The 27,477-nt window shown below is 36.4% G+C and overlaps 1 protein-coding gene across 3 annotated transcripts in view; it reads right to left on the bottom strand.

The window, feature by feature from the left end:
- LRRK2 (leucine rich repeat kinase 2) overlaps positions 1-27,477 on the bottom strand; it is a 206,443-nt gene that overhangs the window by 163,208 nt on the left and 15,758 nt on the right. For all 3 annotated transcript variants that reach the window (XM_055580817.1, XM_055580809.1, XM_055580824.1), the window contains exons 7-12: positions 21,775-21,906; positions 19,168-19,287; positions 18,414-18,553; positions 18,241-18,320; positions 16,510-16,616; positions 2,135-2,264 (exon numbers count right to left, since the gene is read on the bottom strand). In XM_055580817.1, coding sequence (XP_055436792.1) covers positions 2,135-2,264; positions 16,510-16,616; positions 18,241-18,320; positions 18,414-18,553; positions 19,168-19,287; positions 21,775-21,906 — 709 coding nt within the window. The remainder of the gene's footprint in view (positions 1-2,134; positions 2,265-16,509; positions 16,617-18,240; positions 18,321-18,413; positions 18,554-19,167; positions 19,288-21,774; positions 21,907-27,477) is intronic.

The raw sequence follows: 27,477 nt of genomic DNA, 5'->3' as shown, positions 1-27,477 counted from the left end.
ATTTAATAGAGGCAACCCTTGCCTTTACATAGTACCATATTGACTAAAACTTCTGCATATCAGATCTGGGTCCTCACTTTGCATGGATCTATGGTTACTGACATATAGTCCCTCTTTACCATCTTAAAGTCCCAGTTTAAACACATCCCCTCTTTGCAGCCTCTTTCCTTTGGTCACCCTAGCTTGATTCACCAATACCTTATGATTTTACACATCTCTGTCATTGAATTATCACACTGTATTGTAAATATCTGCTTAAAAATGAGATTTTTAGGGGCAGGCACGTTGTCATAGTCAATTCTGAATCCCCAGAACTAGAAATTTATGCATTTTACATATGAGGAAACAGCCAAAAAGATTAATTGCCCAGAATCTACAACATCTTAAACTGTCCATTATTCCACTGTATTTTTCCCTCCTTATAAAGGTTCACACACTGACAGGACCATAAACAATCACAATTTAACATAAACTTTTCATTTAAATGTCAAGAACAACATTTAAAAAAGAGAGAGATTGTTTGAAGTTATGATATATAAACATAAATAGATAAGCTGGACTTATTAAATTATATTAAATTATTACATTTACATTACATTAAAAACAATGTATTTTTACATTAAAAACAATGTAATGCCATTCATTCTAAGTCTGTAAACACATTACATACAGTTTATCATGCTACATGCATTTCACTTAGTCATATTTGAAAGTGAAAGTGTGAGTCATTCAGTCATTTCTGACTCTCTGAGACCGCAGGCTACTCTGTCCATGGAACTCTCCAGGCAAGAATACTGGAGTAGGTAGCCATTCCCTTCTCCAGAGGATCTTCCCAGTCCAGGGATCAAACCCGGGTCTCCTGCCTAGGAGGCAGATTTTTTACCATCTGATCCAACAGGGAAGCCCTATTAATATTTAATACCTGTTAGTAAAAACAGTTGTTTTATTGGGGGCTTAAAACGCACCATTTTCCTAAGTCTTTTGTTCAAACTTATTTAATCGTTACATTATAAGCTAAAAACTTATGAATTTGTTATAATTACTCCTCATCACCAATGAGGATTCTGAAGTTTAGAGATCAAATAGTTGACTCAAATTAGTGGGAAAACCAGGACTCAAAATCAGTTTTTACTGCAACATCTGTGCCACTTGACACAGGACAGTTTTTTAATGCTCTTTTTCTGTTTGAAATTTATTTAGACTATGTCAAAGTTAGCTCGCATTCTTTGACCTAATAAAGTACAAAAATGTGCTGAGCACATCCTTCAGGAGGAGATAACCCTCTGTATTTTTTTTTAATTTAATTTAATTTTATTTTTTAACTTTACAATATTGTATTGGTTTTGCCATATATCAAAATAAATCCGCCACAGGTATACATGTGTTCCCCATCCTGAACCCTTCTCCCTCTTCCCTCCCCATACCATCCCTCTGGGTCGTCGCAGTGCACCAGCCCCAAGCATCCAGTATCGTGCATCGAACCTGGACTGGCGACTCGTTTCATATATGATATTATACATGTTCCTCTGTATTAACTCAGTTTTAGCCTTTTAAACAAATTTTAGATAGATTCCACTCCCCTTCCCTCCCCACCCACCACTACTTGCCATTCTACCCCAAACCTGCATTATCCATCCCCAGATAAATGATACAGTCTCTCTGTGCCACAAACTAGACATATAATCTTAACATCTCTGTACTTGAACTAAAAGTGTTAAAATGCTTCCCCAGGTAAGGAATGAGAGCAGGAAGAAAAGACAAAGCTAATTCTAATGAATGAATATTGATAAATATTAGTTGTGAGAGAGCAACAATTAGAAGCCATATCCTAATTTTATATTTTATATCTTCCACATAACAAAATTTTAAAAACTGTTTAAGGTTATGTGCTATATAAGCACCATTTTTCAAAACACAGTCAATACCAATCATAAAGCACAAAAGCAAATTTTCAACATATTTCTATATATAAATAAAATAAGTCTATGTATTACTGACATGAGATTATGTTGCAAAATGTTTCCATCTTCAACTGCCTTGTTTCTCTTTTTATTCTTACAATTATGCTCAAAATATTGATATTCTACCTGGTCCAATATTATATATTCTACATAAATTCATAAATATTTATTACCTTTCTTCGAAAAGATGATTTAGCATTTTACAGCCACTTTCAGCCACTTCAGGAGAATGCATATGCTTCTGCATTAACTCCAACACATTCAGATATATTCCTTTGGACAACAGGATCTTTCTAAAATTAACTACAAGATTTTTTAAATGTTATTTGAATAAATGAAAGGACATTGTCATAATCTTGCAATAAGACAAATACTATTAAAGATAATCAAAGTTCATCAGAATGTATATACAACTATATATTAATTTATATTTCACTGACAACTTAAATCGGAGAAGGCGATGGCACCCCACTCCAGTACTCTTGCCTGGAAAATCCCATGGATGGAGAAGCCTGGTAGGCTGCAGTCCATGGGGTTGCTAAGAGTTGGACACAACTGAGCAACTTCACTTTCACTTTTCACTTTCATGCATTGGAGAAGGAAATGGCAACCCACTCCAGTGTTCTTGCCTGGAGAATACCAGGGATGGCGGAGCCTGGTGGGCTGCCGTCCATGGGGTCACACAGAGTCGGACACGACTGAAGTGACTTAGCAGTAGCAGACAACTTAAATATCATTAATTTTTTTCTTTAAAATATATATTATTTCCAATGTTTTCCTATTTATTAACCATTTGAGGTTTTAGTGTGAAAGTTTCATTCACAGAGAAAACTAGGGGAATGTGATTACCATTCTGTGAAAAGAATATTTTTGAAGAAACACATTTTTACATAATGGCCTCCAACATAAGAATGAAAACTAAATTTCATTCTAATTATAAAACAACTTCACAAAATAACTGAACTGATGTAGAGCAGAGGCTCACTGGTGACCTGGGAATAAGTTATAGATGAGTGAAGATCCTATCAGCTCTTAAGGGATGGAGGAAGTAAGGCTGAAACCAGGTTGGGTTGCCCTCAGCCTTCTCCACTTACTCCAGTGGACCATGCAAACATTATCATTTCTATCTGTGCTATGATACACAAAGTTATGAAAAGCACTAATAAAAAATATATAAAACATAACTACATATTTTCACAAAATAATAACAAAGCTTAAGAAACATAGATTGCTTTACAATTGACTTCACATTATGTGTGGGAAATGATTATGAAATAATTTTCCTCTTCATAATAAACTTTCTTCAGTAAATGCAAATCCAGTGTCTTGAAAGTTTCCATAATACCTTAAAGTTTCCATATAAATACCATTTATCTTGAAGCCTCCATATAAATATCAATTCCAACATTATAAACTATATTTTAATATTGAAGGTGGGAGGAATGAAACTGACAGAACTTTAAATACTATTTTTTAAAAAATTAGTTAATCTGAAATTGAGAATAAAAGAAAAGATCAGACAAAACTCATAAGTAGAAGTAATATATGTATTCTAAATTACTGACAAAATCTGAAAACTCATACTTTTTCAAAATCTAAAAAATCATCAAAATATGAAGTTGGTTATTCAAGTGTTGGTGAGGAAGTGGATAAAAGGTAATGAAAAATGGTACAGTTGCTATGGAAAACAGTATAGAGATTCCTTAAAAAACTAGGAACAGAACTACCACATGATCCAGATATCCCACTTCTGGATATTTATATTTAAAAAAACATGAAAATACCACTAATTTGAAAAGATATATGTACCCTTATGTTCTTCATAGTATTATTTATAATATCCAAGATACAGAAACAACCTAAGTGACCATTAGCCAATGAATGCATAAAGAAGGTATGACATACATATATGGTACAATACTACTCAGTCATGAAAAAAGATGAAACCTTGTCATTTGCACCAACGGATGGACCCTGATGGTATTATGCTAAATGAAATCAGTCAGATGATGAAAGATAAAGACTGTATGATTTCACTCACATGTAGAATATAAAAAACAAAATAAATGAACAAACCAATCAAAAACAGAGTGGCAGTTACCAGAGGGGAAAGGGATAGAGGTGGGTGAAGTGTGTAAAGGGGATGAACAGTATGGTGATAAATGGAAACTAAATTTTTGGTAGTGAGCACACTGCAGTGTATACATAAGTAAAAATAAAATGCTGTACACATAAAACTTAGTATAAACAAATGCTAGTCCAATAAAAAAATGTTACTGATTTTTAATCAATCAATTAAAAAAAGAATAATTTGATTATTTTGCTCAGTCAAATCAAAAGCTTTAATAGCTCCTCCTAAAATGGCTAAATTCTAACTAAGGAAATAATTTACATCATAGAAGTTATTTTAGATCAGCAGTTCCCACACTTCAGAGTACACAAGAATTCTCTCAGGGACCTGTTAAAACAGATTGCTGAGTTTTAACTACACAGTTTATGACTCATTGGGTCTGTATGGGGCCCTAGAACTTACATTTTTAAAAAGTTCCCAAATGATGTTGCTGGTCCAGAGACCACACTTTAACAATCACTGTCTTGGACATGAACTGAATTTGAGATTTGAAAATTAAGAACAGAAATTTCCTCATACAGTACACCTTGGAGAAAAAATTACAGCATGGAGTCACTTTAGAGTTTATAGAACATTTTACACATCTCATTTACCAGCTCTCTACACAATACTCAGGACCTCTTCTACACCATTTTAGCAATAAATTATCTGTTATAAAAGACCAATAACAAAGAGCAACTTTCTTCAGGCCTTCACTTCAACAGTCACCTTGTTTCCTCACTGCCTAATCACAATTTCGTCACCTCTGAACACCAACATGCATACTCTTTCTTTGCTTCATATTTTTTTTTTTGGCTTCACATTCTTTGTAATACAGTCAAGGTTCACATATCATATATCGATTAGCCTTTTTACTTATCTTTCCCACTAGAGTAAAAGCTTCATGAGCCAGGGATTTCTATTTATCTGATGTAGCTCAGGTGTCTAAGGCTCAATAAATACTAATTTTATTAACTAATTAATTAAATGAATAAAATGTCACACAAGATCTTTGAACCTTGACCTGGGAACCACCATGACAAAACCCAGTTTTGCTGGCCACCAAACCAATTATTTTCCTAAACTATACCCAGCCCTTCCTATGCAATGTTCCCAAGTGTCTTTCAATGGAGACTGGTGAATGAGCTGCTTAAGTTCTTACTATTCTCATAAGGCAGAACTCCAAGGACTATTCAAAGGGATCCGAGGAAAGTTAACATGGCTGGGAACCAAGAACAAAGAAGTATGAAGTCAGAAAGACCAGATAATTGAGTCTGAACAAAGAAATCAAGGTTAATTTCAAATGTAACCAATCCTGAGGCACCATAGTAAGAATCAACCCAGGGAGTGATCAAGATTGCACAGAAGATTCTTCTCAGGGAAGACCCTGAACTCACTTCCTCCCATGAGCACACCAAAATTATAACTACTTACAGTGCAACGATCTATGAAAATGATCTGAAAACTAGCAGAAAAGATATTCCACAAGTAAAGATATAAAGAAGGAACTACATGAGATGACAGGAAGGATGGGGAATGTGATATAGTGAACACCCACACTACCAGATAAGCAACCAATAAACAAGAGGATAATCAGAGAGGTTATTTATAGAAGTTCTCCCTATGAATCAAGGGGTCCAAGCACCTCATTAATCCCTCAAACCTGGAGGTGCTGGGCTTGAGCCCCTAGAACATCGGGCTTTAAAATCCAGCAGGGCTTGCACAATGAGAGAGCAAGAGGGCTACAGGAACCAAAGACTTCACTTTTAAAGAGCCCATGAAAAGTCTCATACACTTGGAAACCCAGCATGCAATAGGTTTAGAAGAGTCTGGATCAGACCCACTTGCTATCTTGGAGAGTCTCTCAGGGAGACAGAAGGCACTGGGACCCCCCTTGGGAGAGTCTCTCTCCAGAAGATGCTGCTGACAGCCATTTGAGGTAGCATATTTTACCACGAGGACATTGGTACTGGCAAGTGCCATTTTGGGGTTCTGCATCTATCCAATTAGCACTAAGAATCAGCTGTGCTTACCAGCAGGTAGGCACCAGAACTGAAAATCCCCAGGGCCCATAGTCAGCTGCCCTGGGACTCCCAGGCTCACAGCCAGCTACCCAGGGACCTTACACTACCAAGCAGCACGTTAACTCCAGCTCCAAAACCCTGTGTCTGCAGTAAACTGCCCCAAGACCTCCCAGACCTTAAGTCAGCCATGCCAAGACACAGCTCCACTTACCCGTGGGATGGAACCAGTTCCAGAAACCCCTAGTCTGTGCAGTCAGCCATACTACGACCCTGTCTTGAGCGCCAATGACCAGCAGCCTCTACACAAGGAGGTCTCAGCAGCTAACCCACCAGAAATGGGCCCCATCTACACAGCACCACAACATTCAATGGCCCACTCAGACCATGCAGAGGGCACCACTAGATCATACAGCTCTGTTAACCAGAAAGGAGTGTACTATAAGGACACTCCTCTAAGATTAGGAAACATAATCAAACTCAATCTACAAACAAAAACAAAGAATTATGCAAAATGAGGCAACACAGGAATATGCTCCAAATGAAGGAACAAGATAAAATCTCAGAAGAAGAATTAGCCAAATGGAGATAAGCAATCTATCAGACATCAGCTCAAGGTAATGATCATAAAGATCCTCAACAAACTCAGGAGAAGAATGATGAATATAGTGAGTTTATCAAAAAGCTAGAAAATATAAAGAAGAATAAAACAGAGTTGAAACAGGATACAAAAACCAAAATTAAAATTATATACAAATAATCAACAGTAGATTAAATGATATAGAGGAATAGATCAGTGAACTAGAAAACAGTGTGATGAAAATCACACAAGCTGAACAAACAGAGGAAAAGAAATTTTAAAATATGAGAACTCCCAGACAACATCAAGCATACTAACATTTTCATATAGAGATCCAAAAAGGAAAAGAGAGAGAATGGTAGACAAATTATTTGAAGTGATAATAGCTGAAAAATTCCCTAAACTTGGAAAGGAATAGATATCCAGGTCCAAGAAGTACAAAGTCTCAAACAAGATCAATAAAGAGAGGTCCGTAAAAAGACAAATTGTAATTAAAATGACAAAACTTGAAGATTAAGAGAGAATATTAAAGCAAAAAAGAAGCAATAGTTATATACAAAGGTATTCCCATAAGTCTGTCAGCTGACTTTTCCATATTAAATTTTGCAGAATACCAGGGAATAGTGGGATCCATTCAAAATGCTGAAAGGAAAAAATAGTCTATCCAGTAAGGTTATCATTCATTTGAAGGAGGGATAAGAGTTTTACAGACAAGCAAAACCTAAAAAGAGTTCTGCACCACTAAACTAGCTATTAAAAAAATGTTGGAGAGACTTCTCTAAGTGGAAAAAAAGAAGCCCACAACCAGAAAACAAAATTTATGAAAGGAAAAGATCATTGGTAAAAGCAAATGAGAGTAGCAGATCACCCACTTAAAAAACTAGTAGGAATAGTAAAATTATCTATGTCTACCGTAAGTATACATAGAGATAAACAAAACAAAAAGATGCAAAATATGATGTAAAAAACATTAAATGAGACAGTAGCAAAATTTGACTCAGTTGTATTGAGGTGGATGAACCTAGAGCCTGTTTTACAGAGTGAAGTAAGTCAGAAAAGAGTAAAACAAATATATACTATCACATATATATGAAATCTATAAAAACATTATTGATGAACCTATCTGCAGAGCAGGAATAGAGATGGAGCTGTAGAGAACAAATTTGTGGACATGGAGAGGAAGGTGAAGGAACAAACTGAAAAAGTAGCATTGACATATATACACTGCTGCTGCTGCTAAGTCGCTTCAGTTGTGTCCGACTCTGCGACCCCATAGACGGCAGCCCACTAGGCTCCTCTGTCCCTGGGATTCTCCAGGCAAGAATACTGGAGTGGGTTGCCATTTCCTTCTCCAATGCCTTACTACGTGCAAAACAGATACCTAGTGGGAAGCTGCTATAAACACAGGGAGCTCAGCTTGGTGCTCTGTGACAACCTAGAGGGGTGGGATGGTAGGGGTGAGAGGAGGCTCAGGGAGGGGATATATGTAGGCTTATAGCTGACTCATGCTACAGCACAGCAGAAACCAGCACAACACTGTAAGAAATTATCCACCATTTAAAAATAAACAATAAATTACATCAAAACCATAGAAATATAAAGAATCGTAAGAGATCACTACAATTACATGACTATAAAATGGACAACCTAGAAGAAAAGGACAAATTCCTAGAAATATACAATCTCCCAAGACTGAAGCAGAAATAAATAGAAAATACAAACAGACTGATTGCCAGTAATGAAACTGAATCAGTAAACAAAAGAAAAAAAAAAAACTCTCAACAAACAAAAGTCCAGCACCAGAGAGCTTCACAGATGAATTCTACCAAACACTTAAAGAATAGTAAATGCCCCTACTTCTCAAACTATTCTAAAAGCTGAAGGGAAAGGAATGCTTGCAAACCCATTCTACAAGGTCAGCATCACCCTGACACAAAAACCAAAGATATCACACAGAAAAAAGAAAATTACAGGCCAATATCACTGATGAGCATAGATGCAGAAATCCTCAACAAAATATTAGCAAACTGAATTCAACAATACATTAAAGGAATCATACAACATGATTCATCCCAGGGATACAAAGATGGCTCAATATTCACATCTGTCAATGTGATATACCACACTACCAAACTGAAGAAGAAAAACAGCATATGATGATACCAAGAGGCAAAAACAAGTTTTGATAAAATTTAGTATCAATTTATGATAAAAACTCTGCACAAAATGAGTTTAGAGGGAGGATATCTCAACATAATAAAGCCCTTATATGAAAAACCTATAGCCAATACCATACTCAATCAGGAAAGCTGAAAACATTTCCTCTAAGATCAGGAAAAAGACAAGGATGCTCACTCACTTCATGTCTATTCAACACAGTATTAGAAGCACCAGCCACAAAAGACAGAAATACAGGGAATCAAAATGGGAGGGGACTGAAACTGTTTGCAGATGACATGATATGTATAAAGAAAATTCTAAAGATGCCACCAAAAATACTAGAACTAATAAATGAACTCAGTAAAGTTGCAGATGCAAAATTAATATACAGAAATATGCTATGTTTCTGTATACTAAGAATGAACAGTCAGAAAGGGAAATTAAGACAACAATTCCATATACAACTGTATTAGATAGAATAAATCTAACTAAGGATGTAAAAGACCTATACTCAAAAAACTATAGACACTGGTGAAAGAAAATGAAGATGACACAAACAAATGAAAAGCTATACTGTGTTCATGAATTGGAAGATTTAATACTGCTAAACCAACCAAATTATCCTAGGCAATCTACAGATTCAGTGCAATCGCTATCAAAACATCAATGGCATTTTTCACAGAACTAGAACAAACCATTCTAAAACTTGTATGAAAACACAAAATACCACAAATAGCCAAAATCTTGAAAAAGAACAAAACTGAGGGTAGCATGCACCCTGATTTCAAACTATACTACAAAGCTATAGGAATCAATACAATACGATACTGGCCAAAAAAAAAAACAGACACATAAATCAATGGAACAGTTTAGAGAGCCCAGAAAAGAAAACTTACATGTTCATTTAATCTCCAACAAAGTATGCAAAAATATACAATGGGGAAGACAGCTTATTCCATAAATGGTGTTAGGAAAACTGAACAACTACATACAAAAGAATCAAGCTAGATTTCTTTTCACATGATATACAAAAATAAACTCAAAACAGATTAAAGAATTAGATGAAAACCTGAAATCATAAAACTCCAAAAAGAAAAGAAGCAGAATGCTCTTTGACACTGATCTTAGCAATATTTTTCTTTCAATCTGTCTCCTCAGGCAAGGGAATGAAAAGTAAAAATGAATAAATGGGACAACATTCAACTAAAAACCTTTTTCCCAATAAAGGAAAACATCAACAAAATGAAATGACCACCTACTGAATGGAAGAAGATATGTGTAAATGATATATCTAATAAGGGGTTCATATTCAAAATATACAAAGAATTCATAAAATTCAAGATCAGAAAAACAACATAGTTAAACTGTGGGCAGAGGACCCTATAAACATTTTTCAAAGAAGACTTGGGGATGGCCAACACACACGAAAAGATGTTCAACATTACTAATCCTCAAGGAAATACAAATCTAAACCATAAAAATTTATCACCTCACAACTGTCAGAATGGCCGTCATCAAAAAAAAGCACAAATAACAAATGTTGGCAAGGATGTGCAGAAAAAGGAATCCTCATGAACGGTTGGTAGAAATCCAAATTGGTGCAAACATTATGGAAAATAGTATGGACACAGTTCAAAAAACAGAACTACTGTATGATCCAATGATTCCACTCCTGGATATTTACCGAAGAAAACAAAAACACTAATTCACAAATATATATGTCATACTAAGTGAAGTGAGCCAGACAAAAAAAAGACAGACATGATATTATTTATGTAAGGAATCTAAAAAAGTGAAACAAATGAACTTATTTTCAAAACAGAAACATACTCACAGACATAGAAAACAAACTTATGGTTACCAAAGGGTGGGGAAGGGATAAATCAGGAGTTGGGGTCTAAAATATACATACTACTATATATAAAATAGATAACCAACAAGGACCTACTATATAGCACAGGGAACTATGCTCAATATTTTATAATAACCTATAATGGAAGAGACCGTAAAAAAGAAAACATATATATATGTGTGTGTGTGTATGTGTGTGTGTATGTGTGTGTGTATATATATATATATATATATATAAAACATATATATGTAAGTATAATTGAATCACTTTGCTGTATACCTGAAACTAACACATTATAACTCAAATATATTTCAATAAAAATTGTTTTAAAAAAGAAATAAGGTATATAGACCTATATGTACATTGTAGCATTATTCACAGTAACCAAAATACATAAGCAACCTAAATGCTCATTGATAGATGCATAAATAAAGAAGATGTGAATATTACTGAGCCATGAAAAAAAATAAAATCTTGCCACTTGCTGCTGCCTGACAGACCTTATGTTAAGGTGAAAGGGAGTTATGCTAAGTGAAATAATTCAGACAGAGAAAAACACTGTATAATTTTACTTCTATGGGGAACCTAAAAAGCAAAAGAACTGAACAAACAAAACAGAAACATGCTCATAGTACAGTGAACAAACTGGTGGTTGCCAGAGCAGAGGATAGTGGGGGATAAGTGAAATAGGGGAAGGAACTTAAGAGGTACAGACTCCCCATTACAAAATAAAGAAGTCATAGGGATGAAAGTGCAGCATGGAAATATAATCTATAATAATGTACTATTTTTTGTATGATGATAGATGATAACTAGACTTATCATGATGACCATTTTGTAATGTACAGAAATATCAAAGCACTGTATTGTGAACCTAGAAATTATAGGGTGCTACAGGTCTGATGCTGGGAGGGATTGGGGGCAGGAGGAGAAGGGGACGACAGAGGATGAGATGGCTGGATGGCATCACCGACTCAATGGACGTGGGTCTGAGTGAACTCCAGGAGTTGGTGATGGACAGGGAGGCCTGGTGTGCTGCAATTCATGGGGTCGCAAAGACTCAGACACGACTGAGCAACTGAACTGAACTGAACAGGGCAATTATATTTCAAGAACAGACTAACAGAAAAAGAGATCATATTTGTGGTTACCAAAAGAAGGGGGTACTGAATGAAGGTGGTAAGAAGGTACAAACTCCCATCTATAAAACAGATACTAGGGCTGCAAAGTACAACATAATTAATATAAGTTATACTGTTGTATGTTATATATGAAAACTGTTAAGAGAATAAATCCTAATCCTCATCACAAGTAAAACATTTTTTTGTTTTTCTTTCATTTTGCATCTATATGATATGATGGATCTTCACTAAACTTACTGGACTAATCATTTACTGAGTTAAGTAATTCAAATCATTGTGCTGTACACCTTAAACTTATTTTGTGATCCCATGGACTGTAGCCTACCAGGCTCCTCGGTCAATGGGATTTTCCAGGCATGAATACTCGAGTGGGTTGCCATTGCCTTCACCAGCGTATCTTCGCGACCCAGGGATCGAACCCGGGTCTCCCGCATTGTAGGCAGATGCTTTATTTTCTGAGCTACCAGGGATGACCTCATACAACACTTTACATCAATTAAATTACAATGAAAATTGAAGAAAAAAGAACAAAAAAAATTTTTAAGTAAAAACTGTACATCTTCTAAGTAAAATACCACTGTTCTGCATGAAGCACATGGAGCAGGACAAGCTTTCATCCGGGGACATATCAATGGTATCAGAGCATGGTACCAGCTAATCAGAGCATGTGACGTCTACCTGGTCACTATAGGCTCTTTATGAACTGAACTACCAGTATAAAAAAAGGGATTAAGCTCACAGCTGATGCAATTGATCCATTTACCAAGAAGAGAGAGGTTGCTACTACACAGTGGCTACAGGAAGCCTGTCTGAGATCCAAAGTAATCTTGAGGAGCCTCTTGATACCTCCATCCGCAACAGTAAAAGTGAACTGAAAATTACAGCAACCAACACAGTACTATATATAAAATAGATAACCAACAAGAACCTTCTGTACAGCACAGGGAACTATACTCAATAATTTGTATAATATGTTGTATTTCTATCTCACCTATAATGGAAAATTATTTCAATTCCTAAAAGATGATGCTGTGAAAGTGCTGCACTCAATATGCCAGCAAATCTGGAAAACTCAGCAGTGGTCACAGGACTGGAAAAGGTCAGTTTTCATTCCAATCCCAAAGAAAGGCAATGCCAAAGAATGCTCTAACTACCACACAAATGCACTCATCTCACATGCTAGCAAAGTAATGCTCAAAATTCTCCAAGCCAGACTTCAGCTGTACATAACCTGTGAACTTCCAAACATTCAAGCTTGTTTTAGAAAAGGCAGAAGAACCAGAGATCAAAGTGCCAACATCCATTGGATCATCGAAAAAGCAAGAGAGTTCCAGAAAAACATCTATTTCTGCTTTATTGACTATGCCAAAGCCTTTGACTGTGTGGATCACCACAATCTGTGAAATATTCTTAAAGAGATGGGAATACCAGACCACCTGACCTGCCTCTTGAGAAACTTATATGCAGGTCAGGAAGCAACAGTTAGAACTGGACATGGAACAACAGACTGGTTCCAAATAGGAAAAGGAGTACATCAAGGCTGTATATTGTCACCCTGCTGAGTTAACTTATATGCAGAATACATCATGAGAAACTCTGGGCTGGATGAAGCACAAGCTGGAATCAAGATTGCTGGGAGAAATATCAATAACTTCAGATATGCAAATGACACCACCTTTATGGCAGAAACCAAAGAAGAACTAAGCCTCTTGATGAAAGTGAAAGAGGAGAGCGAAAAAGTTGGCTTAAAATTCAACATTCAGAAAACTAAGATCATGGCATCTAGTCCCATCATTTTTAATGGCAAATCGATGGGGAAGCAGTGGAAACAGTGAGAGACTTTATTTTTTTGAGCTCCAAACTCACTGCAGATTGTAACTGCAGCCATGAAATTAAAAGACACTTGCTCCTTGGAGGAAAAGATATGACCAACCTAGACAGCATATTAAAAAGCAGAGGCATTACTTTGCCAATAAACGTCCATCTAGTCAAGGTTATGGTTTTTCCAGTAGTCATGTATGGATCTGAGAGTTGGACTATAAAGAAAGGTGAGAAGAATTGATGTTTTGAACTGTGGTGTTGGAGAAGACTCTTGAGAGTCCCCTGGACTGCAAGGAGATCAAACCACAGCATCCTTAAGGAAATCAGTCATGAATATTCATTGGAAGGACTGATGTTGAAGCTGAAGCTCCAATACTTTGGCCACCTGATGTGAAGAACTGACTCATCTGAAAACACCATGATGCTGGGAAAGATTGAAGGTGAGAGGAGAAGGGGACGACAGAGGATGAGATGGTTGGATGGCATCACTGACTCAATAGATGTTAGTTTTTGTTAGTTTTAGGCCAGCTCAACTCCGGGAGCTGGTGATGGACAGGGAAGCCTGGCATGCTGTATTCCATGAGGTCGCAAACAGTCAGACACGACTGAGCAATTGAACTGAACTGATGCATGTATGTATGTATAAAAGGCTTTCCACATGTCAACAGTGGTAAAGAACCTGCCTGCCAACGCCGAATTCATAAGAGACATGGATTCAATCCCCAGGTCGGGAAGATCCCCTGGATGAGGATACGGCAACCCACTCCAGTATTTTTGCCTAGAGAATCCCATGGACAGAGGAGTCTGGCAGGCTACAATCCATTAGGTCAAAAAGAGTCAGACACGACTGATGCGACTTATCACACAGCATATGTATGTCTAACTGTGCTATATACCTGAAACTAACACAACACTGCAAATCAACTAGACTTCAATAAAAACAAAAACAAAGAAAAAAAAGTACAGCAACCAGAAAAGGCAGTATGACTGAAGACTTTGACCTTTCATGGCTGAAGGTTCGGGTCACTCCAGAACCAGGAGCCATGCAAGTTCCAATTGAGGGAAAGGGAAATATGGAATGAGGAGATGAAAACAGAAACTATAAATACTAACTTTATATATATACACACACCAGCTGTCACCTGGTGACCAATTACAGAAATGAGTACTGTAGTAGCTTTGGCTAGTCTCTCCATGACTGTTACATGTATGTGTCTATTTGTATAAAATAGTCCTTTAAAAAAAAAAAAAGCAGAAGTTTAAATCTCACAAAATCTTGGTTGTTTTGTTGACATATCAAATAGTCCCATGGAGTTAAGAACTACAGCACCAGCACAATGTGTTTTGTACGTGGTAAAGGTTTGTCTACTCTCTGCTGCTGCCGCTAAGTCGCTTCAGTCGTGTCGGACTCTCTGAGACCCCACAGATGGCAGCCCGCCAGGCTCTGCCATCCCTGGGATTCTCCAGGCAAGAACACTAGAGTGGGTTGCTATTTCCTTCTTCAATGCATGAAAGTGAAAAGTGAAAGTGAAGTCGCTCAGTCGTGTCTGACTCCTCGCGACCCCATGGACTGCAGCCTACCAGGCTCTTCCATCCATGGGATTTTCCAGGCAAGAGTACTGGAGTTGGTTGCCATTGCCTTCTCCGGCTGTCTCCTCTCTAAGGTGCCTCAACAAAAGCAGCAAAGTCCAGTGTTCATTTTCAAGAGTGAGACCCCCACACATACCCCCACAACCCAGGCCTCTGCACAGCAGAGGAAGGGAGACTCAAGAAGAGCAGCTCCCCTTTCTGCCACTTCCACGGACTCATTATCCTTTGAGAGCAACCCGGATCAATCTCTCAGGGCTTGGCCAGCCCAAGCCTTTTATGATGGCCTTTTCAGTGCCATCAGAGGTGAAGTGAGAAAGAATGAAAACAAAGAAGTGATTTTCCTCTTGATCTGACTTAAATAACCGTGTACAGAAACATGCATGAGGAGGCTTTTTTCACTCTACTCGGGTTCTCTACTAAAAGCTGATGCTAACACTGGTCTTTTTTTTCAAGCTTTCAGTGTTCTTCTGTATTTTTCTCCCTTCAAGAATATCCTTCAAGAGCTGCCAAGTCCTAATGCTTTTATGATTAGTTTTCTCCCAAGATTTTCTGGCCGTATTTCCTATTTATTAGGGCTGAGCCCTAATAAGAGCAGCCTGAGCCTCAATTCTAAACCTCAAGAGTTCTTCCAAAGGTATAACAGCTATTTTTCTCTCCTAAATAATGGAAAGCTGTAAGATTTACATGTAAAGGACTATTTTTTTAAATTTTTATAATGGACAATTTTAGAATATTTTATAATGGTGACTCTCTCTCTATCCACTGCATTCCTAAGAAAAAAACACAGGAACAGTGTATAAAAAAAACTGGGGTGGAAAAGTGACCATTTGGCTACTGTTACAAATATTCAAAACAAGACCACTGGACACAAGCTAAAAGTCCATCCATAAGAAACTGGAACATAAATGAGGACATAGGTATGCATTGGGAAACTACACAACCATCAAAAATGGTAATGTGGGAATTTATATTTAGCAACATAAAAAAAGAAATGTAAAATTTGGTTATAAAAGATTATAATAGCATCCCATTTCTCCAAAAAACATAAAATGTATTGTATATGTCATGTGTAAGTACATACACATAAATCCAGAAGAAAAGCATCAAAATGTTATTTTCTTCTTTCTCTTTTTACCTATTTGTCAATATATCTATATATCCGATATACATATATATTTACATATTTGAAGTTTTTATAATTATCGCTTTTATAATTTTAAAAATACCACAAAACATGTTTCATTATACTAAAAAATATGGTGTACCTCTTACCATTTTGTTCTAACAGAGTTGACAAAGCATTTGCAGATGCCTGGAAGACTTCTTTTGATGAAGAGTGCATCAGCATGGACAGCATCACTTCCCTGTGAGCTGGGAACCTTTCACAAATTCAATCACAACATTAATAGTAATCTCTTTAATAATTAACTCAAATATTCACTTACTGTTATCTAATCTAACAACCAATAAGGGCAGATAAACAGTATTTTATGCCACTTCTACTCACAGGAGAGCAGTGTTCTATTTACATTATATTCAAATACATAATAAAGTAGTGTTTCTGTTTCTTCAAAGTAGATAAGCAGTAGAAGGAGAAAGAAGACTCGGTAGATATATAAATAAGTGCTAAGAGTAAAAAGATTAAGTGAGAAAAAGGAGATGATATAAGCAAGAAAGGAAAAATTAAGAATCATAAAGAAGTAGAATGAAATTTTTTAATTTAGAGCATAAATATGTTTTAATGATGTATTTATTTTAACAATCTCCTGTGAGTTTTAAGGGATTAGTATCTATGAACTGAAATTTTTATATATTGCAGAATGAACCAACCTTATCCTAACTTCTTTAAAAGATTGCTCAAAGCAGATTAGAAGGCTGGTTTAACACATATTTTTCAAAATTTACAGTTTCCATTCAAACTAGAAACATTTAAATAAATAGAATCTGTCATTAACTGCCTTCTAATTGGCAGTAGATCACTATGGAAATGAGGGCTTCCCTAATAGCTCAGTTGGTAAAGAATCCACCTCCAATGCAGAAGACCCTGGTTCGATTCCTGGGTTGGGAAGACCCCCAGAGAAAGGATAGGCTACCCACTCCAGTATTCTTGGGTTTCCCTTGTGGATCAGCTGGTAAAGAATCTGCCCACAATGCGGGAGACCTGGGTTCGATCCCTGGGTTGGGAAGATTCCCTGGAGAAGGGAAAGGCTCCCCACTCCAGCATTCTGGCCTTGAGAATTCCATGGACTGTATAGTCCAGGGGGTCACAAAGAGTCAGACACGAATGAGAGACCTTCACTTCACGTCACTATGGAAACAGGTTGTCAGAATTTGAGGTGCAGATAATACTATTTAAATATCCAAGGTAAGGCATTCAAAATTTAAAATTGAGAGGCTATGCAGAGCCAACAGTACAAACAGAAGCAGTTGCTCATGGATATGAAACAAATCAGACATACAGAACTCCTGGTTACAATGTGCATCTTTGTCTGGTCTTATGATGTTTAAATGGAGCTCCATAGAAAGCATCCTCAAGAACTGACAGTTATACAAATAACCCTCTCAAGACAAGACAGGTTAACACCACCACATAAAGTGGGGAGTCACTAAAGGAGGCTTCTAACCATATCTAATTACTGATATTGACAACCTCCTGGCTAGTAACCACAATAGAAAAGGTCACAGGCGGCTCTGCAACTTCTGTCAGTTGAGAATAATTAGTACTTATAAATTATTAGCCAGAAAACTGAAAGGTTCTTTTTTGATGATTCATAACTTACTGAATGACTCTTGATTCTAAATTTCCCCATAATAACTCTCACACAGAGAGTTTTACTAAATATTGAAGACAACAGGCATCAAAATATTATATATCCACAAGTATTTTATGGCAACATTTAATATAAATACCTATACCAAAAATATTTCGAACAATAAAAATTTCAGTGAATTGATTAAAAATATGACTAAAATTTTCTATCATATAAAATCACAACTACTCACTGGCCATCTTCATCTCCGATCTTCTCGTGTAAACTGTTCTGATACATAAGGAGATTATTCAGGGCCCAACAGGCAGCCTCCTGGATTCGGAAAGGGAAAAAAGAAACCTGTCAAAAAATAAACTATTGAACAAAAAATTTTGAAGGACTATAAAATTTATGACAGTGTCTAACCTGCACATGCTTGTTCTTTCTATGCCAAGTTAATGCTTTGTAACAGGCTTCCAGCCAAAACAATTTATCTTCTTCATCATTGTCATTCTCCTGATTCTCATTCTTTTCCTCTAAGTCTTGATTTAAGAAAATGGTCTCAGCTTTGAAAAAATGTAAACATAAAACTTAAGTATACGTTCAAGTGACCAACTCTTAAGACCATTATTTTCAAACATCAACAGAGCACTGGTTAATTAAAAGACCTCTTTAATATATTACACACTTTATCATATTGCTATTCCATGTAGATAAATCAGATGAGGGAGAGGGTACCAAACAAAACTAATAGGCTAGAGGAAGATTAATTAAGAAAATGAACTGCTGATAATAAAGCTAAATCAAGGATGTATTCACTGATATCTGAATTGGGATATTTATCACAACTTTATTTTTTTTTCTCAGTTTCTTTTTTTCTTAATTTAATTTTTACTTTTTAACTTTACAATATTGTATTGGTTCTGCCATATATCAAAATGAATCCGCCACAGGTATACATGTGTTCCCCATCCTGAACCCTCCTCCTCCTCCCTCCCCATACCATCCCTCTTATCACAACCTTAATTCCCTTGAAAGTATCCTCCATGAGAAAATGTGTAAAAGTAGGAAAAGAAAAAGCATTAAGGGTTCCTTCTTTATATAAAACTTTCTTGTTATAATGTTAACATTCAAGATCAAATGCGCCTGAAAGAATTTCCTTGTTAGTGAAGTTACTTACTGAGGAGCGCTAAACAGCTGAGTGCTGCGATTTGTAATACTGCGTTCTCTGAATACTGCTGCACAGCCTTCACCACAAACTCATGCACCTCATTTAATACCAGGATATTAAAAAAATTACCTACAAGTTAAGTGACATATTAGCAGAATTCTCATCCACGAAACTTATATTACCTTTAATTATGTAACAGTATTTAAATCAACATATTTGAGTAGTGATAACTATTCTTAATTACATTAAAACATATTTACTGTAATTAAAATCACTTAATGATTACATAAAGAACTAAAAACATTTCATGCACTCATTCAACTATCTTGCTCAGACAACAGAAATGACTGGGCCAAAAAAAAAAAAACTGTATGTTTGAGTTATATAACTTGTGTTGTTTGATTCCATCTCATGTCTTGTTGCTGTTGTTTATTTGCAAAGTCTTGTCCGACTCTTTTGTGACCCCACGGACAGCAGCCTGCCAGGCTCCTGTCCACAGGATTTCCCACATGATAATACTGGAGCGGGTTGCCATTTCCTTCTCCAGGGGACCTTTCCAACCCAGGGATAGAACCCATGTCTCCTGCATTGGCAGGTAAATTCTTTACCATAGAGCCACCAGGGAAGTCCCCCTCTTGTCATCATCATATAAAAACCACGAGGTGGAGACTTCCCTGGTAGTCCAGTGGTTGAGAATCTGCCTTGCAGTGTGGGAAAGGGTTTGATTCCAGGTTAGGGAACTACAGTCGCATATGCCACAGAGCAACTGAACCAGAGCACCGCAACTACTGAGCCCATGTGCCCAACTAGAGTCTTTGCACCACAATGAAAAACGCCTCATGATTCAGTGAAAATCCTGCGGGCCACAACTAAGACCAAACACAGTCAAATAAATAAATATTTTTATACATGGCACTACAATATTCAGTGTACAAAACAGCTTAATTTTCCTGTCTTCTAAAAGATAAGGAAAAAACCTCCTTGTCATTAAATGCTTTTACTATAACTCACTAACAATTACCACATTTCCTTGTAGGAATAAGAATGAAACTTCTAATTAGCTATATGTGTAATTAGATAATCCCTAAGATACACAGCCAGAATTGGAAAAGATCCTATACCATTAAAAGCCTAAAGCCCACACTAAATATTAATCAAAGTTTCAAAATCAAAAAGCAGATTAGTGTAACTCTTCTGTATCAGCATCTTTCTATGTTCATACCTCTTCCACATTCATCCATTAAGCTGACATAATCCCCAGTCCTTAGTCTCTAGTTTTGGAAAGTCATTTCAAAAAAGATTCTTTTCTACTTTTACTGGCTTATCTAAACTTCAGCTGTCTCACCCCCTTTTCCCTACTATTATTTGCAAGTCACTGCCAACAGCTGCTGTACCACTGACCAACTTTGTGACTCTAAGCAAATACCAGTGGCCTTTTCTTATTTTTAGACAATTTAGGTGAAAATGCATTATGTTACAAAAGCCGCCATAAAAAGACAGCTCGACATTTTCAATACATATAACTGACCACCAAAACATTATTAGCCAGAACTATGAATCATTTTTTTAAAAAGACAGAATATATTATGGAAAAACAGAAAAAGGCAAATCAGGTATTCCACAAAAAAGAAAGCACCAAGAGCAAAGAAATATTTCAAAAGATATTCACCTTCCTTTACAATGTTCATGGCAATACAGATGGTAGTAACATAAAACAAGAAATAAACCAATGTCCGTGGATAGGAGAATGGATAAATAAATAGTGGTATACCTACATAATAGAATACTACATACAACAATGCCACGCTTCCCAGGTGTGTCAATGGTAAAGAATCTGCCTGCCAATTTAGGAGATGCAGGTTTCATCCCTGGGTCAGGAAGATCCCCTGGAGGAGGAAATGGCAACGCACTCCAGTATTCTTTCCTGGATAATCCCATGGACAGAGGAGCCTGACGGACTATAGTTCATGGGGTCACAAACAGTCAGACACAACTGAGACTGAGCACACACACTGCACACACATACAGCTATATGCAAGATATTCATGAGTCTCAGAAACACAGTTTTTAAAAACTTGCAGAAGACAACATTCAGCGTGATACCATTTTTATTAAGCAATAACAAGCAAACATTAACAATTTTATTTACAGAGATATATAAACAGTAAAATTTAATTTAGAGCAAAAGGTTTATTAACACAAAACTCTGGAGAGTGCTCACCTCTGTAGAGAAAGCGGTGGAAGGGCAGAGCCCAGAGTATCTTTACCAGCGCTGGTAACGTACTAATACTTAAATTTGATGAGGTGTTCTTTTGCATTGCACTTCACATTTTCTATATGTTATGTTTATTCTTTTGTATGCAATAAATATTTACATAATAGTACTTCAAATATAGCATTAACAATAAGATGAGACTTCTAATATTGCACACATTTATTTTTGCCACTCCTTTTAAAATTCCACCTAAGCATGGCATGACATTTTGCTACTTTACAATATTTCCATCCAGGGTATGTTGATTGGCTGCCTATCCACCAACATACAACATATGTATGCTATATACACTTACATCATATAAGCCTGTGATAAAAAATTAACCAAGAGTTGTAACTTACCTAACGTAAGCCTATGGAGCAAGCAGCAACTTACTTCTTGAATTTTTTCACTGATAGGGAATGCTTTCATGGCTTCTACCACAATATTGTAACACCTGACATTGCCACTCATGAGGACTTCAACATTACTACCTAAATTTAAATAAATCATAATTATCAATATGGCAATAATTTTCCCCATTGAAATATGCATACAAAAACATCTCATAGAGATTTTAAATACACGGCAGTATAATGGCTACAATACCAAATTTACATGTCATTTTCTGTCAAATAGCTATAAAAATACTGTTGTTCATTGTTAATATAACAGAATTTAGAACTCATTTCTAGGACTAAGGGAAAGTTGCTTTATTCCTGTATCTTGGCTTAAAAAAGTAAATAAATAGGGAAATCTGAAAAATGCTTTTATGTAAGTCAAAATACGTAAAGTCCTGGCCATTAGTTTTCAAATAAATGAATTTGGGGCCTGTTTCCTAATGAGGCAGTATTCCATTGGATAATAGATTTTAATTGTTCTTTTTTCTCAAACCAATAGAAAGAAAAGCAAGATTATATCACATAACAGAAGAGCTAGAATCAGCCATGATCTATTCCTATTCATTCCAGAAGGGCAGCAGAATAGCCAGTGTAAAAGCCACACAACCAAGCTTCCTGAAGGCTCTGCCACAGACAGGGAAAAGAGTGGATGAAGGGGAGAGAAGAGACAGAATATTAAAATATATGACTAAGAGATAAACATAAATGAACCACAAGGAAGGAACGAATTCACTGGAAAAGGCAATTAATCAATAGAGAGAGTATGTGAAACCATGTGGAGAAAATTAATTTATATGTCTCAATGAAACATTTACTATTCTTAGACAGAAAAAGGTGTGCAAAACAATTTTCTTTTTTTTTGGCACAATCAAACTAACTTTTTTTCCTAAAATTACATTTTTCATGTTCAAATTGTATTTTAAAAAATACTAAATATGAAGAAAGCTATTGTAATTAAAGAAAATGGCCTCTTAAAACAATTACCTACTTTTACTCACAACCACAGATATGATCTGCTCTAGATTCAAAGGTAGTCTAAAACGCTTGCTTTTGTATTTTTAGTTGCCACTTTCTTTGACCTTTTCATTATGAATCAGCCCATTTACAGTGAGGATATGTCAATGTGGGTGGAAAAAAATGAATTTCAAAAGAGCCAGTAAAAAACAAATAAATATATAGCCAAGGAAAGGCAAAATGAAAAATATATTCAGTTTGTTGGCAGGAGATGACTCAGAGAAGTTTAAATTCCATTTTCCGGGGGCAGTCCAATGATGGCAGAGGAATAGGATGGGGAGACCACTTTCTTCCCCACAAATTCACTGAAAGATCATTTGAACACTGAGCAAATTTCACAAAACAACTTCTGAATGCTGGTGGAGGACACCAGGCACCCGGAAAGGCAGCCCACTCTCTTCAAAAGGAGGTAGGACAAATGTAAAAGATAAAAAGAGAGACAAAAGAGTTAGGGACTGAGACCCATCCCAGTGAGGGAGTTGTGAAGGAGGAGAATTTTCCAAACACCAGGAAACCCTTTAACCTGCAGGTCTGTGGGGAGTTTTGGACTCTAAGAGGGCAACATAACCATGAGGAAAAAAACAAAAAACTTTCCAAAACTGAACCAGGAAGAACTAGAAAATCTTAACAGACCCATCACAAGCACAGAAATTGAAACTGTAATCAGAAATCTTCCAGCAAACAAAAGCCCAGGACCAGATGGCTTCACAGATTAATTCTACCAAAAATTTAGAAAAGAGCTAACACCTATTCTATTCAAACTCTTCCAGAAAGTTGCAGAGGAAGGTAAACTTCCTAACTCATTCTATGAGGCCACCATCACCCTAATACCAAAACCAGACAAAGATGCCACAAAAAAAGAAAACTACAGGCCAATATCACTGATGAACATAGATGCAAAAATCCTTAAGAAAATTCTAGCAAACAGAATCCAACAACATACTAAAAAGATTATATAGCATGACCAAGTGGGCTTTATCCCAGGGATGCAAGGATTCTTTAATATCTGCAAATCAATCAATGTGATACACCACATTAACAAACTGGAAGATAAAACCATATGATTATCTCAATAGATGCAGAGAAAGCCTTTGACAAAATTCAACATCCATTTATGATAAAAACCCTCAGAAAGCAGGCATAGAAGGAACATACCTCAACATAATAAAAGCCATATATGATAAACCCACAGCAAATATTATCCTCAATGGTGAAAAATTGAAAGCATTTCCCCTAAAGCCAGGAACAAGACAAGGGTGTCCACTCTCACCACTACTTTTCAACATAGTTTTGGAAGTTTTAGCCACAGCAATTAGAGAAGAAAAAGGAATAAAAGGAATCCAGATTGGAAAAGAAGAAGTAAAATTATCACTGTTTGCAGATGACATGATCCTATACATAGAAAACCCTAGAGACTCCACCAGAAAATTACTAGAGCTTATCAATGAATATAGTAAAGTTGTAGGATATAAAATTAACACACAGAAATCCCTTGCATTCTTATACACTAACAATGAGAAAACAGAAAGAGAAATTAAGGAAATAATTCCATTCACCATTGCAATGAAAAGAATAAAATTCTTAGGAATAAATCTACCTAAAGAAACAAAAGACCTATATATAGAAAACTATAAAACACTGATGAAAGAAATCAAAGATGACACAAATAGATGGAGAAATATACCATGTTCATAAATTGGAAGAATAAATATACTGAAAATGAGTATACTACCCAAAGCAATCTATAGATTCAATGCAATCCCTAACAAGCTACCAATGGCATTTGTTCAGAGAACTACAACAAATAATTCCACAATTTTTATGGAAATACAAAAAGCCTTGAAAAGCCAAAGCAATCTTGAGAAAGAAGAATGGAACTGGAGGAATCAACTTACCTGACCTCAGACTATACTTACAAAGCTACAGTCATCAAGACAGTATGGTACTGGCACAAAGACAGAAATATAGATCAATGAAACAAAATAGAAAGCCCAGAGATAAATCCACGTGCCTATGGACACCTTATCTTTGACAAAGGAGGCAAGAATATACAATGGAGAAAAGATAATCTCTTTAACAAGTGATGCTGGGAAAACTGGTCAACCACTTGTAAAAGAATGAAACTAGAACACTTTCCAACATCATACACAAAAATAAACTCAAAATGGATGAAAGGTCTAAATGTAAGACCAGAAAGTATAAAACTCCTAGAGGAAAACATAGGCAAAACACTCTCTGACATAAATCACAGCAGGATCCTCCATGACCCACCTCCCAGAGTAATGGAAATAAAAGCAAGAAATAAACAAATGGGACCTAATTAAACTTAAAAGCTTTTGCACAATGAAGGAAACTATAAGCAAGGTGAAAAGACAGCCTTCAGAATGGGAGAAAATAATAGCAAGCAAAGCAACTGACAAAGAATTAATCTTAAAAATATACAAGCAGCTCCTGCAGCTCAATTCTAGAAAAATAAAAAACCCAATCAAAAAATGGGCCAAAGAACTAAACAGACATTTCTCCAAAGAAGACATACAGATGGCTAACAAACACATGAAAAGATGCTCAATATCACTCATTATGAGAGAAATGCAAATCAAAACCACAATAAGGTACCATCTCACGCTGGTCAGAATGGCTGCTATCAAAAAGTCTACAAACAATAAATGTTGGAGAGGGTGCAGAGGAAAGGGAACCCTCTAGCACTGTTGGTGGGAATGCAAACTAGTACAGCCACTGTGGAGAACAGCGTGGAGATTCCTTAAAAAACTGGAACTAGAACTATACGACCCAGCAATCTCACTGCTGGGCATACACACTGAGGAACCAAAATTGAAAGAGACACGTGTACCCCAATGTTCATCGCAGCACTGTTTACAATAGCCAGGACATGGAAGCAACCTAGATGTTCATCAGCAGACAAATAGATAAGCAAGTTTGGGTACATATACACAATGGAATATTACTCAGCTATTAAAAAGAATGCATTTGAATCAGTTCTAATGAGGTGGATGAAACTGGAGCCTATTATACAGAGTGAAGTAAGTCAGAAAGAAAAACACCAATACAGTATACTAACGCATATATATGGAATTTAGAAAGATGGTAGTGATGACCCTATATGCGAGACAGCAAAAGAGACACAGGTGTAAAGAACAGTCTTTTGAACTCTGTGGGAGAGGGCGAGGGTGGGATGATTTGAGAGAATAGCAATGAAACATGTATATTATCATATATGAAATAGATTGCCAGTCCAGATTCGATGCATGAGACAGGGTGCTCAGGGTTGGTGCACTGGGATAACCCTGAGAGATGGGGTGTAGAGGGGGGTGGGAGAGGGGTTCAAGATGGAGAACACATGTACTCCTATGGCTGATTCATGTCAATGTATGGCAAAAACCACTACAATATTGTAAATTAATTAGCCTCTAATTAAAATAATTTAAAAATAAACAAATAAATTCCATTTTCCATTATTGTTCAGCCCCATCTAGTTTTAACAGTTTAACTTTCCATGAATAAGATTTTATAACCATTACTAAGAAAGGGCATTCTTTCACAAGAGTTTTTACTGAAGTCTCATATCTGTAAGATTTCATGTCTGAAATCATACGTTTATTATATATAATATATTTACTACATATATATGAGATACAAAGTATGTAGTAATACTGTCAAAGTTTTAACCACACTTATTATATCACATTATCAGGTACTACTCTACATTTTTAACATTATTTAACTGATTTAATCCTCACAACTTTACACATGTGAAGATGAAATTATTACCAGATAAATGCATGTGTAAATCCTGTACAAACCCAAATAGGTAATAAACGAAATACAAAATGCTCAAGTGTACTTATAAAACAGAAGGAATTGAAATCTGAAGTAATAGAAGCATTCACTGGTGGCATACAGAGCAAATTAATTTTTTTGTACTTTTTTACTATAAAAGTGGCTAGATTTCAAAGCATCACCAAAATGCAAACCAAGAATCACAAAATAAAGTTCAAACTCCTTCCTGTGACTTTTCAGGCCTTTTAGCATCTGATTATGTCTCCAGCCGGAGAAGGCAATGGCACCCCACTCCAGTATTCTTGCCTGGAAAATCCCATGGACGGAGGAGCCTGGTAGGCTGCAGTCCATGGGGTCTCTAAGAGTCAGACACGACTGAGCGACTTCACTTTCACTTTTCATTTTCATGCATTGGAGAAGGAAATGGCAACCCACTCTAGTGTTCTTCCCTGGAGAGTCCCAGGGACGGGGGAGCCTGATGGGCTGCTATCTATGGGGTCACACAGAGTTGGACACAACTGAAGCGACTTAGCAGCAGCGTGTCTTCAGCCTCATCCACTAATTCTTATCAAGCCCTTCCCTCACCTCCATTAAACAGCATACAAGCAGATGCTCAGGGCTCTGCATGTGCATTTCACACACACATGCATCCACACACTTACAAATATAGCTTACTGAGCTACTTTTATCCTCTTGATATTTCTATGCTTTCTTGCTTTACACTTTAAGATGTCCACCCTTGGGTTACTGCCTGCACCTCTACTTCATCTCACATTTTTCTGCACACAAAGCTGTCCTCATCATTCAAGACTCTGCTGAGAGATCTTGCCTCACTCCCTGTTTATTCTCATA

This window comes from Bubalus kerabau, chromosome 1, assembly GCF_029407905.1.
Source record: "Bubalus kerabau isolate K-KA32 ecotype Philippines breed swamp buffalo chromosome 1, PCC_UOA_SB_1v2, whole genome shotgun sequence".
Lineage (NCBI taxonomy): Eukaryota > Metazoa > Chordata > Mammalia > Artiodactyla > Bovidae > Bubalus > Bubalus kerabau.
This window is presented reverse-complemented; position numbering and strand designations above follow the sequence as displayed.